Source organism: Antechinus flavipes, chromosome 2 (genome assembly GCF_016432865.1).
Source record: "Antechinus flavipes isolate AdamAnt ecotype Samford, QLD, Australia chromosome 2, AdamAnt_v2, whole genome shotgun sequence".
NCBI lineage: Eukaryota > Metazoa > Chordata > Mammalia > Dasyuromorphia > Dasyuridae > Antechinus > Antechinus flavipes.
The window spans coordinates 467091566-467108170 of record NC_067399.1 but is presented as its reverse complement, the minus strand read 5'-3'; the positions used below and the strand labels follow the sequence as shown (position 1 = coordinate 467108170).

The window sequence follows — 16605 nt, the reverse complement described above, 5'->3', positions numbered from 1 at the left end:
TGATCCTTTTCTGGTCCTTCATTCCAGATTTCTTTCTGTTGTTCTTCATGTTCCTTGCTAGTTTTAGCTTATGTTGTGTATTAGCATTGCAGATACATTCTTACTAGGACCATGCTTTTCCTTTATGTCCATTCTCAGTTGTTTGCAGTTGCTTCCATATTCTGTGTAAGCCATTTTAAAATCTGAATTTGATGAGCTGCATGTGTAGTCACACTTTTTAGTCTTTTGGGCACCTGCTTTTTCTCCTTGTTGGGAGATTTTCTTAACCCTCTTGAGCCAGCTTCCTTTTCCTCTGCTTCTACCTGTGAGTTTGTGAAATCTTCTCCCACAATTTAGGGTACATATGCATCATTGTTTTCTTCCCTAGCACAGAACCTAATGAAATGATCATGTACTCCCAAGGTTTCTGTTTTTTCTAAGGTAATTCCTTGTTAGAATTAAGTAAGTATTTCCTCTTTCACTTCTTAAAGGATGAAGTTTTAACTAATGAAGTTCACATATTTTATCAGCTGCTCCAGTTAGTATAGAGTGAAAGAAAGAAAACACCCTCAAATACTTAGATGGTTGAAGTTTCTAAATTACTCATCTAATTCATGCTCAAGAGGTCTGAAGTCAAGTCCTACAGCATATTTTTAAAAAATCTGTTGCTCCTCACCCAAATGCTTTCCAAAGTTCCTTTCATATACATTAGTTCATGTACTGAAGAATGTTTTTAGTTAGTTCTTAATGGTCTGTGCTTTAAAGTCCTTTCTAGCTCTAACATTTGTCTGTTGCAAATTTCCTTTCAGGTCTAATGATCTCTGTTCTAACATTCTGTACAAAAATTCTTTACAGGGGAACTCCTTAGGCAGCCAATAATTTCCTCAACAAATATTTCTTAAGTGTCCTCTATCTACAAGGAACTGTCCTGGAAAAATACAAATCAGTAAGAGACATAATCCTTCCCCTCAGGGATTTCATAGGTAGCTGTGCATATGGTAATTGTGATGTGGTAAAATGAATACCTAATTTAAAGTCAAAAGACTGTAGTCTCAGCTACTTGGTGCCTAAGAAACTTTGAGCAAATCACTTATTTTCTCTGAGCCCCAGTTTTCTCCATCTCCAACTGGTTGTTAAGTCTTATTAATTCCACCTCCACAACATTATTCAAATCCTTCCCTTCTTTTCACTCCTAAATTTATTACCCTAAGTCCTAACCCTAATCGCCTCTCTCCTGAAGCATTGTAATTGCTTCCTACTTGATATCCCTGTTCAGTTTCTTATTTTTCTACACAGATTGTGTCTTGTTCCCCATATCTGAGGAAACTAGTTTCATCACATCACTACCTCACTCAAAAACCTTCTAGGGCTTCTTATTGCCTCTAGGATACATTGCAAACCCTTTTCCTAATCTTTTTTTAAACCCTTCACAAATTGGCTTCAACCCAGTTTTCCAGATAGAAAAGTCTTTACAAAGACTGGAAAACTTTTCTCCCAACTTGACCTTCTGTCTTCTACCTCTGTGCAAGCTGTCTCCCATACTTGGAATATATAGTAATCCTTCCTCCTCTGGCTATTTTCACCTTCCTTCAAGGCTTCATTTAGAGTTTACTTTTTCTATAGAAACTTCAGTGACTATTCAGTTGTTAATGGTAACTTTCCTCAAATTACCGTGTGTGTGTGTGTGTGTGTGTGTGTGTGTGTGTGTGTGTGTGTGTGTGTGTGTGTGTGTGTATCTTTATCTTTTGTCTCTTCCTTTTCCCCTTCCCTCCAACCTTTCTTAGCCATTGAGGCCTATTTTGATTTTGTCTGTATATCATAAGGGCCTTGCACAGTGCCTTACATATAGTGGATATTAAGTGTTTGATGAATTGGCCTGAAATTATGCCTGCTGGACTGAGTTATCTTGCAGAACTGTTCCGGGGATCTACTCAGATCAGGTCTTATAAACTATAAAGGACCTTAGAGTCATATTTTATGACTCTAAGAGACATATCTTATGATGTCCCTTTCCTCTCACTTCCTCTGCAACCCAGTGAGCATCTGTTCTAGGAGGATAGAAAAGACCAGGACACAGGTAATAATTCTTAGGCAAGTCCAAGGGAAATCAGTACAGCAAGGGAAAGATACGCTATGTGGGTGCATTAGAGAGGAGGGGCTATCTTCTGGCTTCAGCTAGGAGAAGGGAAGATCAGGAAAGTCCTCCTAGAGGAGGTGGCCTTTGAAAGGGGCCTCAAAGAATGGAAAAGTAACTGACAAATACAGTTTGGAAGTGGTTATAAAGTGGTTCTCAGAAGACAGAGAACCAGTTAATTTGGGCAGAAGCAGATAGTTCATGAAGAAGTAGTGGAAAATAAGAGTGAAGAAAGATTGTGGAGAGCATTGAAGGAATAGCATTAGGAGTCTGGACTTGATCCCATGGGAATCATTTAAGATTTTGAATAGAAAAGTATATGATTAAAAACATGCATTAAGTTTATGTTGGTAGTTCAATCAAAGGACCAGATAAGGAAATGAAAGACTGGAGGCACTACTGAAACCACTTGGGCTATTATCTATTTGTTAGACCAGGACAGAGATAATAAGATTTTGAACTAGGAGAATGATCGAATGGGAGTGATGTCATGTAGATAGAATGAATAGGACTATCTTTATTAAAATGTTAACACCTTGAGACCAGGGATGTTTTGCTTTTGTCTTTTCTTTCCTTAACATCTGTACAGTTTCTGGCACTTAGTAGATACTTTATAAATGTTTACCGATTGACTTCTTTGGTGACTGATTATCTATGAAGAGTGAGGGAAAATGAAGAATTGAAGAATTCTTTCAAGTGCTTTTTTATTTGGTTGTTGTTCTCAGTCATGTTACTTTAGGCCTTCTTTTTCTTTTTGTCTTTGCTCTTTTCTTGGCATTACCAGAATTCTTATAAAGAATAATTGCTTTTTTCATTATTTAACAAGCTCTTGTCCATCCTTGCTCTTTTTTGCTCAAGACGTTTAAAAAACAAAGAATGAGAATGTTATGTTTTCATTGTAACTGATTTTAAAGTATCACCATCATTGAAACAAAAACCAAGTTAAGAAGGATGGTGCCCAGTGCATGCCAGGCCAAGTTGAGCCAAAGATTTTAAGAATATAGATGTGCTTTAGTTCTCATCCAACAGTGACCCATTTATTATTAGGTTAATTCTCAGCTATCCTAATGTTGTGGCTTTTATGTTCTAACACTACCACTTTAAAGTTTCTTCCCTCTTGAAGATTCTGTGTGTTCTATGTGATGACTGCGTATTTAAAATCAGTCGGAGTCAGGAATTCAGGTTAAGGGGAAAAATCTATCTTTATTCTCAGTAGAGGTGAAGAAGGATTGCGATAGCAATATGGGCAGCTGGGACAGGAAGCCAGCTAGCAGGGGGGAATCGGAGGTGAAGGGCCCTCGCGATAGCAATGCTAGCAGCTGTGACAAGATACCAGCCCGCAGTCTCTCTCTCTCTCTCTCTCTCCCCGCTTCCACTCCTCTGCCTCCACCCACCAAAAATGTCATTTCCTATACAACACATCAGGACTTGCACAAAGAGTGGGCGGGGGCCATTCTTTCTCCAAGCATATATATCAATAGAGTATGGTCCAATTACTATTTAGTCTCACGTGCTTGGGACCTCAGTGCATCAACTCAAGCCTCAGCCCATTACAGTTCTATATTGTAAGTATAGAGAAAGCCTAGTACAGATATTATTACAATTGGAGTCAGGACATCTGGGTCCATATCCAGGCTCCATTTGGCAGAATTTTTGTGACCTATAGGCAAATCTTTTTATTTCTCTAGACCTTGATTTCCTACTTTGCAAATTGGGACTGAAAAATAGATTCCTTAAAACTCACATTGAAGGAATGACCAGCAGGATGAATACAGAGAGGACTGGCGAGACTTACATGAACTGATGCTAAGTGAAATGAGCAGAACCAGGAGATCATTATATACCTCAACAACGATACTGTTTGAGGTTGTATTCTGATGGAAGTGGATCTCTTCGATAAAGAGAGCTAATTCAGTTTCAATTGATCAAGGATGGACAGAAGCGGCTACACCCAAAGAAAGAACACTGGGAAATGAATATAAACTGCTTGCAGTTTTGTTTTTCTTCCTGGGTTATTTATACCTTCTGAATCCAACTCTTCCTGTGCAACAAGAGAACTGTTTGGTTCTGCACACATATATTGTATCTAGGATATACTGTAACCTATTTAACATGTAAAGGCCTGCTTGCCATCTAGGGGAGAGGGTGGAAGGACAGAGGGGGAAAAATAGGAACAGAAGTGAGTGCAAGGGATAATGTAAAAAATTACCTTGGCATAGGTTCTGTCAGTAAAAATTAAAAAAAAAAAATTGACCCTACCCCCTATAGTGCTTCCTCCCTTCAATTGTCTGCTCGATGGGTTGGATGCCCGATTCTCAGGAGAATGTATAATAAATTGCTTTGCTTCTAAAAAAAAAAAAAAAAAAAAAAAACAAAAAGGAAAAAAAAAAACTCACAACATTGCTTCAAAGAAAGAGGTCATCTTTAAAGTTGTGAAATATGAGCTATTGCTTTGTAATATGTTTCCTGTTATGAAAACATTGCCAGTTTTAACACTCTATTCTTAGACCCCAGTCAGAAATAAAATTCTGTCCTCTAATGTTATAACTGATTCAGCTCTATTCAACAGGCATCCACTAGAATGAGTGGTCTTTTTTCCAGGGAAACCCCCCAAAAAGATCCTCTTCTGTAGCTTACACTTGTTGTTATAGCTCTGTATGGGTCCTATATATATATATGTCTGATATGACTTCCTATTGAGAAAGTTTGAGATGTTCTTTTCTACTTCAATCAAAGAAATATTTATTAAAAGCCTACTATGTGCAAAGCACCATACTAGGCACTCAGAATAAAAAAGTGGAATGAAAAAGAATTTCAAACTTCAAGAAGATTATATTCTTTTCATGCTAAACATTTCTAGTTTCTTCAGTTAATCCTGATGATCTCCAATTACTTCAATATCTTGGTTACTCTTCTGAACATGTTTTACTTTGTTCATGCTAATGTCCTTTTTAGATGCAATGTAGAGATCTCTATGCTGAAGAGGTGATCTGACCTTGGCAGATTGCAGTGGCTTATCACATCTTTCTTTGAAGATGAGGCCTGAGGGGACATTAGCTTCTTTTGGCTACCAATTGCTATTGTAGTTTCAGTTCACTGAAACTTCAAGATCTTTCCTTATTTGGAATGGTTGTCTAGCCTTGCCTTCCCCAGAATTCTAGCTTTTAGAGATTTTTTTGGCAGGGGTTTAGAATTTGATTCTGTTCTCTATAATGTTAGCTATCCTAGTTTCATAGCTATAAAATTAACTATTCTGTCTGCATTATTATCCCTGGATATTGATAAAAATGTTAAGTAGGGCAGGGTGAAGCACAGATAATAGGACGTCACTAAAGACCACCCTTCAAATTGATATCAGCTCACTCATGATTATTCTTCCCTTTAGTCAATGAACTTCATAGTACTATCATCTAGCCTACATTTCTCCTTCATGTCCACAAGAATACTACGAAAGATTATGTCAAAAGCCTTGACAGGATCTAGGAATATTATGTCCAAGGATCTATTAATCAAGTAGCCTTTATTTAAAAAAAAAAAAAATGAGCTTGTCACTAGGTACTAAGTGTCAGAAACTAGATTAGATTTAGGTCATCCATTTATAAGTCCAAAACTGGTACATTATGTGTTTATCTCTTTAAGATATGATGTTATAGGCAAAGGTGCTGAGAGGAAGTGATGCTTGCATTGGCAGTATGATTCCTGCCAATTAAATTTTCATGCAGGTGTCCATTTCTTGGCTTCCCTAAGGAATTCTGGGAGGGCTTGTTCCCTGTGACTTACAGAAACTCATTGTTGTTTGGATTTTTAATAACAAGAGTTATTTATGGGATGTGGGGTTTTTGTTTTTTGTTTTGTTTTGTTTTTTGGTTCAGTAATGATAACAATAACTGATATTTATATATTGCTTAAGGTTTGCAAAATATTTTGCATCTGTTGTCATTTCAAGGTTCCTAACCCAGTGAGGTGGGTATTATAATTTCTGTTTTGCTGATTAGAAAACCAGAGTTTAAAGATATTAGGTGATAGCTAGTAAATGCTACACTTAGGTTTTGAACCCGAGTCCTCCCAATTCCAGATTAATACTCAATGAATTTTATCCACAGAGAAAGTTTGAACATCAGAACATAAAAGATCTTCGGCAGTGCATTGTTCTTGCTCAGGGTCATTGTTCTTGCTCAGGGTCACTGATTTATCCAAAGGGACTGACATCAAGTGTTCTTACAAGTCATAAAGATGAGTTCTTTCTCCTATCTCTTCCTGATAAGACTGGTTTGTTACTGAAAAAAGGACTTTGGATTTGTTTTGATAACCAGTGCATTGGAATGGAATTAGCACTGGACTTTAAGAACCATAGAATTTGAAGCTCTAAAAGCCCTTACATCTTGAATCCTCTCCACTCATTTTACAATGAAACAAAGGCCCTGAAATTACAAATCCCTAAGGAATCCATACTTTTTTCCAGTCCTTCACTGTCTTTGCATCAGACCATTCAATTAGTTCCAAACCTCTTTCTTTTAACTCCAGATCAAATGCTGGGCTTTTTCTGCTATATCATACTGTCTTGGGATATGTAAACTAGGGTGGACATGTCAGCTCTCCCTATGATAAGGGGATAAAGGGATTTCAAACTAGGAAAAATCTTACAGATCATCTCTTTCAATCCCTTCATTTACAGAGGAAATTGAGTTCCAGAGAGGCTAAAATAATTTTCCCCATTGTCAGAGAATAAGCTGTAAAATGTCTCTTTTGGCAATAAGCTTCCCCTTTCTGGACATTAATTTCTTCATCTGTAGATTGGGATACCAATATTGGCATTTCATATTTCATATGATTGTTGCAAGTCTAGATATGACCTAGATGAGGCCCAGAAAGGAAGGAGTAACTCATCCACAGCCATGGTCTGTGGCAGAGCCAGGACTCTTATACCCAAATCTAGTATTCGTGCTTTTATAAGCTGCTTCTCCACAGTCTCAATCACCTTGTAATATCTTGCTAACTGTGCCACTAATTCACTCCCCCCTCATCTAGTTTATGTTGAATCTTTACACTTCTATTACTTGCCTGGCTTCTTTTAAAGATAAATCATTTATATCTCAGAAATTAGCAAATATTAGCATTCCAAGGTTTGATTTAATGTTTTGTTTTTGTTTAGATTTAGGAGAGGAAAGTAACAGAAAAAATGTTAATAATGCAGATTAAATCTAACATCGTATCATGCAAACATTCTCTTTTCCCCTACAGTTCTACAACTGGTTGTTAAAACATTTACCAGCACACTCCTGCTATTAGGTTTTAGTGGCTGCAACACAATCTGTCTAGTTTCACAGAGGGAGAGTTTAGGAAGGTTTTTTTTTTCCCTTGTGCTAAATTATGTTTGTTTTTTGGGAAGAATGGGGTAAGTAACTTTTCTCCCCTTGTTATAAAAGAGGAAAGTAGAGAGGTGGTGGGCAATGTCCCCCATTTTGGCAGAAAATAGCAAAAATTAACAATAATTTGCCTATTTGTAGCTGACTGAGAGAGAAACACTGACATCTCCTGGTCATTACCAAGAAGGCAAAACTGAAAATGTAATGAGTCTTTTAAAAACTCGATCTACACGTAGCGGCACTAAACAATTCAATATTTGAGCTGGTAAAGACCTAGACTACAAAGTGTTAGAGGCAGAAGGGACTTTGAAACATACATACATTGGATGTTGGAGTTGAGAAGAACCTTGAACTATAGAATATTAGAGCAGAGAACAAAGAATGGTAATATTGGAAGAAAGACTAAGTTCTTCTAAAATGTTAGAACTGGCATTCTTAGAACACAGAATGTTAGAGTTCTAAGGTATCTGAGCAGTCTCATCCCATAATTTTGCTACTAAGCAAATTGAGGCTCAGGAAGATAAAAATGATTTACCTAAAATAAAGAATTTGTAGCAGAAATGAGATTGCTGCAGCAGGTCCCCTGGAATTTTTCCATTATTTCTACCATATGGCCTCCAAAATAATTCTATTCCTTCTGAGAGCCCATTCACATAATAAAGGTTCTTAGTAATTGAGTTATTGATCAGCTACTTAGACAGCTAGCAAAAATTTCTAATGAGAAAGAGCACATTAAATTTAGGTTTCCCTACCCATCAGGGAGGGTGCCTGTGATCTGCTAGGTTGTCTATGAATTGAAGGAACTGTTGGTATATGTAGTCTAGAGAAATAGAATTATTGAATCAGATGGGGGTTCATTTCATTTATTGGTTAAAAATCTAAGAATTGATGTTAAAATTCAGTTCAATTTACGCTAGTCAGTAAGGTTATATGAACAAATAGTTCTTAAAAGAATTTCAAACTATTAACATGTGAAAGAATATTCCAAATCATTTATAATAAAGGAAGTTCAAGCACTCAGCAAATTGATAAAGATGACAAAAGATGGGAATAGTCAGTATTGGGAAGGTCATGAAAAGATTGATACATGGAAGAAGTCTTGGGAGAGCTTTGCATTATTCTGGTCATTCTAGAAAGCAGTAACTTGCTCAGGTAGGGTCACACAACTAGTAAATAAATGACTGATGCCAGTTCTAAATTCAGATCTTCTGACTACATCCAACTTTCTCCACTGCCCTGCGCATATGTTTTTATATAAATAGTTACATTGATGTTACATAGTGCTGTGTTGTTTCAATCATGTCTAACTCTTCATAATCCTATTTGGGGTTCTCTTAGCAAAGATAATGGAGAGATTTGTCATGTCCTTCTCTAAATACAAAGTTATACCTAAGTGTATAATCATACTTCTACAGGAATTGAAGCTCAGCCAAGGAGCTAGTTCTCTTATTGTCTCCAAGAAACAATTCAAATTGATTTCAGAAATTACAAGTTGAAGAGAAGTTCATTTCAGCTTCACAGAAGGAACTTAAGGAACAGACTGTTGGTTTCAGAAGCCAATAGTGAGCACCTGTGTTTGTTCATGTTGAAACAAAGGTCATGAATATAAAAGAGTTCAGTCTCAGGTGTGGTACCAGTGGAACACCAATGGCCTCAGGATTAGAAAACCTAGGTTTGACTCCTGACTACTCTCTTGCTAGCTCTGTGACCTTGGAAAAGTCACTTAACCCATTGGGACTCAGTGCCTCAAAACCAAAGTGAAAGGGTTCTGATCTATGGAGCAGGGATGGCTGTCTGTAAATATCTAAAGAGCTTTACTAGTAGCAATAATAGTTTGATTTTCTTTTTTTTTTTTTAACTTGTAATATTTTATTTTTCAATTATTTGTAAAATACTTTTCAGTATTTGTTTTTGTAAGATTTCGAGTTCCAATTTTTTTCTCCCATCTCCCTCTCCAAGTCAACAGTCTGATATATATATTATACAATACAATCATTTTAAACATAGTTCCATATTAATCATGTTGTGAAAAATAATACAAACAAAAGGGGAAAACCACAAGAAAGAACTAACAAACCAAAGAAAGGTGAAAATAGATGTATTTAGTTCTCTCTCTGGATTTGGATTACCTTTTTCATGGTAAATCTATTGGAACCAAATAGATCCGTTTTCTATAATATTTCATAGTTTACCAAAAGCTTTTCCCACAAAATCCTTATTATGAAAGTTCAGAAATAAGTCTCTTTTCCAAGCTAAAATCTGCTAGATCTTCCTTCTAACCAGGGGGAGCTAAAGGTTTTGCGGTCACTGAAAGTAATTTCTAAAACCTAGAATCAGAGCCCCTTCACTTTAGAAATTCTGAAATAGCATAGACTTATTGGTTTTGGCTTGAAAGAAGAAAAGATTTTATATAGATTTAGCCAAGAGTGTCAATTCCTAGTATGTAGTAGACAGTTAATAACTGCTTATTGATACTGAATAGAGGAGGGCAGCTAGTTGTTGTAACAGATAGAACACTGGGCTTAGAGTCAGGAAGACCCGAGTTCAAATCCAATATAGGATGCTTAGTAGCTGTGTGACCCTAAGCAAAGTACTTAACCTGTTTGCCTCAATTTTCTCATCTTTAAAATGAGATGAAGAAAGAAATGGCAAAATCCTCCAAGAAAACCCCAAATAGAGTCACCAAGAGACACAATTGAAAAACAACAACAAAAAGTAATTGATATTGGTTGGTGGATATCCTGGTGAATATGGAAAAGATAAAAGAAGGTTGTTTATTCATTTACTAACCATATGTTTTATGTTAGACATTAAAATATATAAGGCTAAGCCCTCAAGAAGTTTCTAGTTTTATAGTCTGGAAATAAAGAGTAGCTCTAAAGCTCTTTAAGAAGCATTGTCTTCACAACCATGTTTAATATCTTAATTAAAATGTTAACCCTGTTTTATTGAAGAAGAGACTGGGAAGTTAAGTATCTCGCTCAAGATCATAGATGGCAGGTAGTAATTTGTACAATAATAGACACCTTTTTTGTATCTACACTTGCTGCTACAACCCACAAAAACAACAAACTATTCATAAACTATTATATTAAGATAATATTGAAGACTTCATCCCCTAATTAAATTAAAAACTACTGAGAATTTTTCTATGGACCTCTGTTCCTTCTTCTTTAACAAGAAGGAATTTAATAGGAAATCTGCTTCTGGCCCTCCATGGCACTGTGCCCAAATGTTGCCTCCTTTAAGAGGCCTTTCCTGACTCCTCTGTTACATGTTCTGTGTTCTAACATTATGTGTTTAAAGTCCTTCTCAGCTTCTTGAACTATTGGCCTCACAAGGTTGTTGTGAGGAAAATATTCTCCAAGTATAAAGGATTATAGAAAGAAATGTGGACTATTGTTATTATTCCAGATTTCTAGAGATGTTTCTAACTACTCTGACATCTGTTTCCTTTCAGCAATCAGAGAAGATGGCATGCCAGGAGGCAGGAACAAAAGCATTGGGCCTGTCCAGGTTGGTACTATGCCCTTATCTATCAAGCGTCCTAAGGGCACTATGTGTTTTCCATCTGTTCATTCCCAGGCCTTGTGAATACATCTGTGCCAGTTTCCTCTCATGCCAGGGTACATGGAATAATTGCCTTTGCCCTCCAAAAACATCCTTAAGATTTCTAATAGATACAGTGCCTGAGTCTTGTTGCAAAGCTTTTTTTTTTTTTCCAGCAACTCTTAAGGCCCTCTTAAGAGTTTATTTTCTGTTGTATGTTATCATAAGCAGCCTTGCCCTTCAGAAATTAGCAGAACTACTACTCAAGTTGTTCCAAGATATATAAAAACATTGATTGCAAACATAAATAGAAAACTGCGTAGCTGTTATATTCTACCATCTCCTCAAGTTATAATGAATTCCAGTAGTAGAAGGCTTATATATGAGAAAAATTCTTAAATGTCCCCTCATTCCTAGTGAACAGCCATCACTATCAAGTGTTTTTTGTGTTAGTCAAATTATGTCAGTATAGATCATAGGATTTAGAAATGGAAAGGGACCTGAGAAATTAATTCAACTATCTCATTTTACAGATGAGGAATTGGAGACTCACACCCAAATCTTCTGCAGACAAATCCATAGTTCTTATTGCTGTAGCATACTGCCTCTGGAAGCAATTAAGGACCCTAGGTTTTCTATATAATAATATATCAGGGGCTCTTATTTGTGTTCAATAAAATTTTTAATTCTGTATTCTGTGAGCATGGAACTGAGAGCCAAGAAACCTAAGTTGGTATACTGGATCTATTTGTGACCTAGCTAGCTATGGGACATGAACAAATCAGTTCCTCACCCTTGGCTTTCATTTCTTCATTTATAACATGATGATTATCTCTTTGGTTCCCTCTAGCTCTAATCTTGTACATGTTTTAGTTAAGGTCTAGCATTTCATGTTCTTTAAATTCTGTATTCTCCTTTCTTTTGTCTTCTTTCTTTTCCCCTTACTTGTTTTACTTTCCTTTCCATTCCATTCCCCTTTTCTTCTCTTCCTTTCCTTTCCCCCACCTTTTTTTTTTTTTTTTAGACAGGTCTTTCTATCTCAGATAAGCTAGAAATACAGAGACTGCTCACAGGCCTAATACCACTCTGATTAGCACAGGAATTTTGATCCACTCAGTGTCTAACCTTGGCTAGTTCACCCCTCCTAATACAACATGACGGCCACCTGCTTACTGGGTGATCTCTATATTAATGCCAGACCTAGTGTAGAGACCCAATCACCATAGCCCACTGCATTTCAGAACAACTGAACTTAGATCTGCCAGCCTCATCCTCCTTAGTAAACTGGAATTTATTGGCATGTGTCCCCACAATTGGGTATTCAATGTTCTAAGCTTCTTCTGTCTCTTCTACTCTCATATTCATATAGCTCTAATGTTCCATGTTTTGAGGACCCTCCTAGTAGTAACATTATATGATAAGAGAAATTGGCCTATTATGCCCTCTGAAAGAAATTCCTTTCAAATGGGTCCCTGCGATGTTCAGAGTATCTGATATCATCTCACCTAAGGTGTGGGATCCTCCAAGAGAATGGACATAAACATACTAACTAACCTTTTCACCACCAAACATACTTGTAAATCTCTTCACTATCAGATTGACAGGGCATGGCTGTGCCTTCTAAAATGGAACAAGCCCTTCTATTCCTGAAAAGTCTCCAATAAATCCTGTCATCACCTTGTCTTAAGTTGTTGCAAAGTGGGAAACCTAGTAAATGTCCTACTGATTGATGATACCATTTGTCTGGATGGGGCTTATAAAATTCTTTGTAATTTGTTCCCGTAGCTTCTAGGCCTCCTAAGAAAAATTATTTGCTTTTTCTCTACATGTGACCAGAAAATAAAGGAAGAAACTGTGTAAATAAATAGCAGTGAGTTCATTTTTTTCATTGTCAAATACCCCAGGAACCAACTATACAGTCAGTATAAAGACAAAATCCCCACTCATGTCTGTCAGTTCTGTGTTATTCTGGAGAGAGCTCTGGGTTGGAACTTGGGATACTTGGACCTCTGATGCCCATTCTTCTAACTAACTTTGTGACCTTAAAAAGTTATGTTACTTTTCTGAGCTTCAGTTTAATCATCCAGGAAAAGATGGCAGTGTTGGATTGGAGAGCATCTGATATTCTATGTTCAGAGGTCTTTTTCAGTTCTAATATTGTATGTTCTCTTTTAGTTCTAGGTATTTTGTGTTAAGTATTCCAGTCTTGATATTCCATATCATGACATGTTTAACTCCTTCTATCTTTAACATCTAATGTTAATATAAGCTGCATCCCCACAATAACATGAAATTTTCCATTCCCTACCAAAGATATCAGAGGAAGAGATTGAAAGAATTATGTCTGGGCAAGAATTTGAGGAAGAGGCAAACCATTGGAGCACCAATGGAGACAGTGACCACAGTTCCCCTGGCAATGGAGTTTCTGAGAGCAACCAGCCTTCACCAGTTTCTACACTGTCCTCAAGGTGAGATCCTCAAGAGAATGTACTTTCCTGTTATTTTCTCAATGTCTATCATATTGAATTAATAATTATTTAAGAATGGGACTCTAAAATGAGAAACTTTTTTGCCTACCTCATTTTGAGGTAAAATGTCCTTCAAAAAGTGTTTAGTTAATAGATTTGCAATACCCTGAAAGAGTTCAAAAGATAAGAATTCAGTTAATATTAGTATTTGGTTCTCTTGCTATCCTCGATAGTGTGTTGTATGTTGTAGACTTGATTTAAGGTGAGTGTAAGGGATACATTGAATGATGTATCTGGAGATTTGTTGGGGTGGGTTCTATAACTTGTAGCTTTGAATCCCCTGAATCTCAATTTCGTCAGTAAAATAAAGACATTGAGTAAATAACGATCTCAGTTCTAACAGTTTTTCTAAGGTTCCAACTTAAATAATTTGTTCTAACAATCCTAGTTTTTGTTGTTGTTTGTTTGTTTGTTTTAAGGTTCTTCCTGGCTTTAACATTGTGTGTTTCCAAGAACTTATGTCTTTCTCCTTGTCATTTATAATTATGGACCGGCAGTTCCTTGAAAATCTTTATTTAAGACTGCTTGCCATCTGGGGGAGGGGGTGGAGGGAGGGAGGGGAAAAATCGGAACAGAAGTGAATGCAAGGGATAATGCTGTAAAAAATTACCCTGGCATGGGTTCTATCAATAAAAAGTTTAAAAAAAAAAAAAGAAAGAAAAGAAAATCTTTATTTTAAAAAAATTACATTTCTGGGTTGAAAATTTATGAAGTTTCTTATTAGAGATGGTATAGTCTACTTTGTAATTTACAGGACTCTGGAAATGGTTTCACTTGTGGACTTTCTCTGTGACCTTAAAGAAAGTATCTAAATGTTCTGTGTTTGTTTCCTCTGTTACTAAGTGAAATGGCATTAGGATTTTCCTTTACTCTTATTTGAATTACTGTGTTGTAGTGGAAAGAGTACTGGACTTGGAGTCAGAGGACTTGGGCTTAATTTCAAAACTCTGCTCCTTAAGAGCTCCGTGAATTCATTGAACAAGTCACTTTATTTTTCTGAGCCTACGTTTCTCTGTCTGTAAAACTTGCCCTAATAATAATATTTGCCCTACTTAATTCAGAAATCGTTCTGAAGAAAGCACTTAATAAACTGTTATTATTGTTCAAAACCATTTATTAATAGCGAGCAATAATTCTGAGACAGATATTGTCCTAAGAGTCATTGTGATCTACACAAAGCCAAATAAGACCAGGGTTCCTTCCTTTAAAAGAGTTTATGGTCTAGTTGCAGAGACAAAATGGAAATACAGATAGATATGAAAGTTAGATGGTGATTACTGCAAAGAAGAATTCCAGACACATTGCTGTAAGAAATGAGTTGGGTTGAGTTTTGAATCCTGCTAGCCCAGCCCAGGGGTCAAGAAATATATCCAAGAAGATAGGCTTACTTACCAGGGCTGTCACAAGAGCAGACCTTGGAAGAAAGAAATTATTTTAATATGTGAAAGTAGAACTGATGGAGGCAAGCAGGATTAAGGACAAAATTCATTTTGGGGGAAATAGCATAGAAAAGGGAGACTTCAGATCAAAGTGGGGGGTGGGTAATCCCATTCACCTGGGAAGTAATCTCCATTTCTATAGCACTTTTAACATTTCCCCCTACAAGGGAAATGGAAGAAGAAGACAAGGGGGAAAGCATTCATATACCTTGTCCTAAACACTTTTTAACCAATATTATCTCATTATTCACAACACCCTTGCTATTATTTTATTCCCACATGGAAGAAACTGAGGCAGGCCAAGTTTAAGAGACTTGTTCATGGTCACAACCCTAGCACATGTCTGAAGCCAGATTTTAATTCAGATCTATCCACTGCTTTACCAGATGCCTAATGAAGTGTATGTAGGTTGCAGGAATATCATCACCTCTATTTTACTGAATGGAATTTCCAACATGTTAACTAGCTCATGGCAAAATTCAAACTTGGGACTCCCAAGTAAGTCTATATAAATATTTATTAAGTTCCTACCACTTGTCAGAGAGCCTACTCAGTTCTGAGGATGCAAAGATTAAAGATGGTGCTCTGGTGGAAAGGGATAAAGCCATATACAGTTAGTCTATTTTGAAAATGATAAGAAAAGATGGGACAGAAAAGTTGGCCTTTAATGCCAGGCCACTGAATTTAAACTTGATTTTTTTAGGCAATAGGGAATCATTCTTTTTTTTTTTTTTTTTTTAATTTTTATTTAATAATTACTTTATATTGACACTCGTTTCTGTTCTGATTTTTTTTCCCTCCCTCCCTCCACCCCCTCCCCTAGATGGCAAGCAGTCCTTTATATGTTGGATATGTTGCAGTATATCCTAGATACAATATATGTTTGCAGAACTGAACAGTTCTCTTGTTGCATAGGGAGAATTGGATTCAGAAGGTATAAATAACCCGGGAAGAAAAACAAAAATGCAGATAGTTCACATTCGTTTCCCAGTGTTCTTTCTTTGGGTGTAGCTGCTTTTGTCCGTCATTTATCAATTGAAATTCAGGTCTCTTTGTCAAAGAAATCCACTTCCATCAAAATATGTCCTCATACAATATCGTTGTCGAAGTGTATAATGATCTCCTGGTTCTGCTCATTTCACTTAGCATCAGTTCATGTAAGTCTCGCCAGTCCTCTCTGTATTCATCCTGCTGGTCATTTCTTACAGAACAATAATATTCCATAACATTCATATACCACAATTTACCCAGCCATTCTCCAATTGATGGGCATCCATTCATTTTCTAGTTTCTAGCCACTACAAACAGGGCTGCTACAAACATTTTGGCACATACAGGTCCCTTTCCCTTCTTTAGTATTTCTTTGGGATATAAGCCCAATAGAAACACTGCTGGATCAAAGGGTATGCACAATTTGATAATTTTTTGGGCATAATTCCAGATTGCTCTCCAGAATGGTTGGATTCGTTCACAACTCCACCAACAATGTAATAGTGTCCCAGTTTTCCCGCATCCCCTCCAACATTCATCATTATTTTTTTCTGTCATCTTAGCCAATCTGACAGGTGTGTAGTGGTATCTCAGAGTTGTCTTAATTTGCATTTCTCTGA

At 36.6% G+C, this 16605-nt stretch overlaps 1 protein-coding gene across 3 annotated transcripts in view; it reads left to right on the top strand.

The window, feature by feature from the left end:
* Positions 1–16605, top strand: part of NR6A1 (nuclear receptor subfamily 6 group A member 1) — a 246719-nt gene that overhangs the window by 207368 nt on the left and 22746 nt on the right. For all 3 annotated transcript variants that reach the window (XM_051979625.1, XM_051979623.1, XM_051979626.1), the window contains exons 4-5: positions 10940–10995; positions 13342–13496. In XM_051979625.1, the coding sequence (XP_051835585.1) occupies positions 10940–10995; positions 13342–13496 (211 nt within the window). The remainder of the gene's footprint in view (positions 1–10939; positions 10996–13341; positions 13497–16605) is intronic.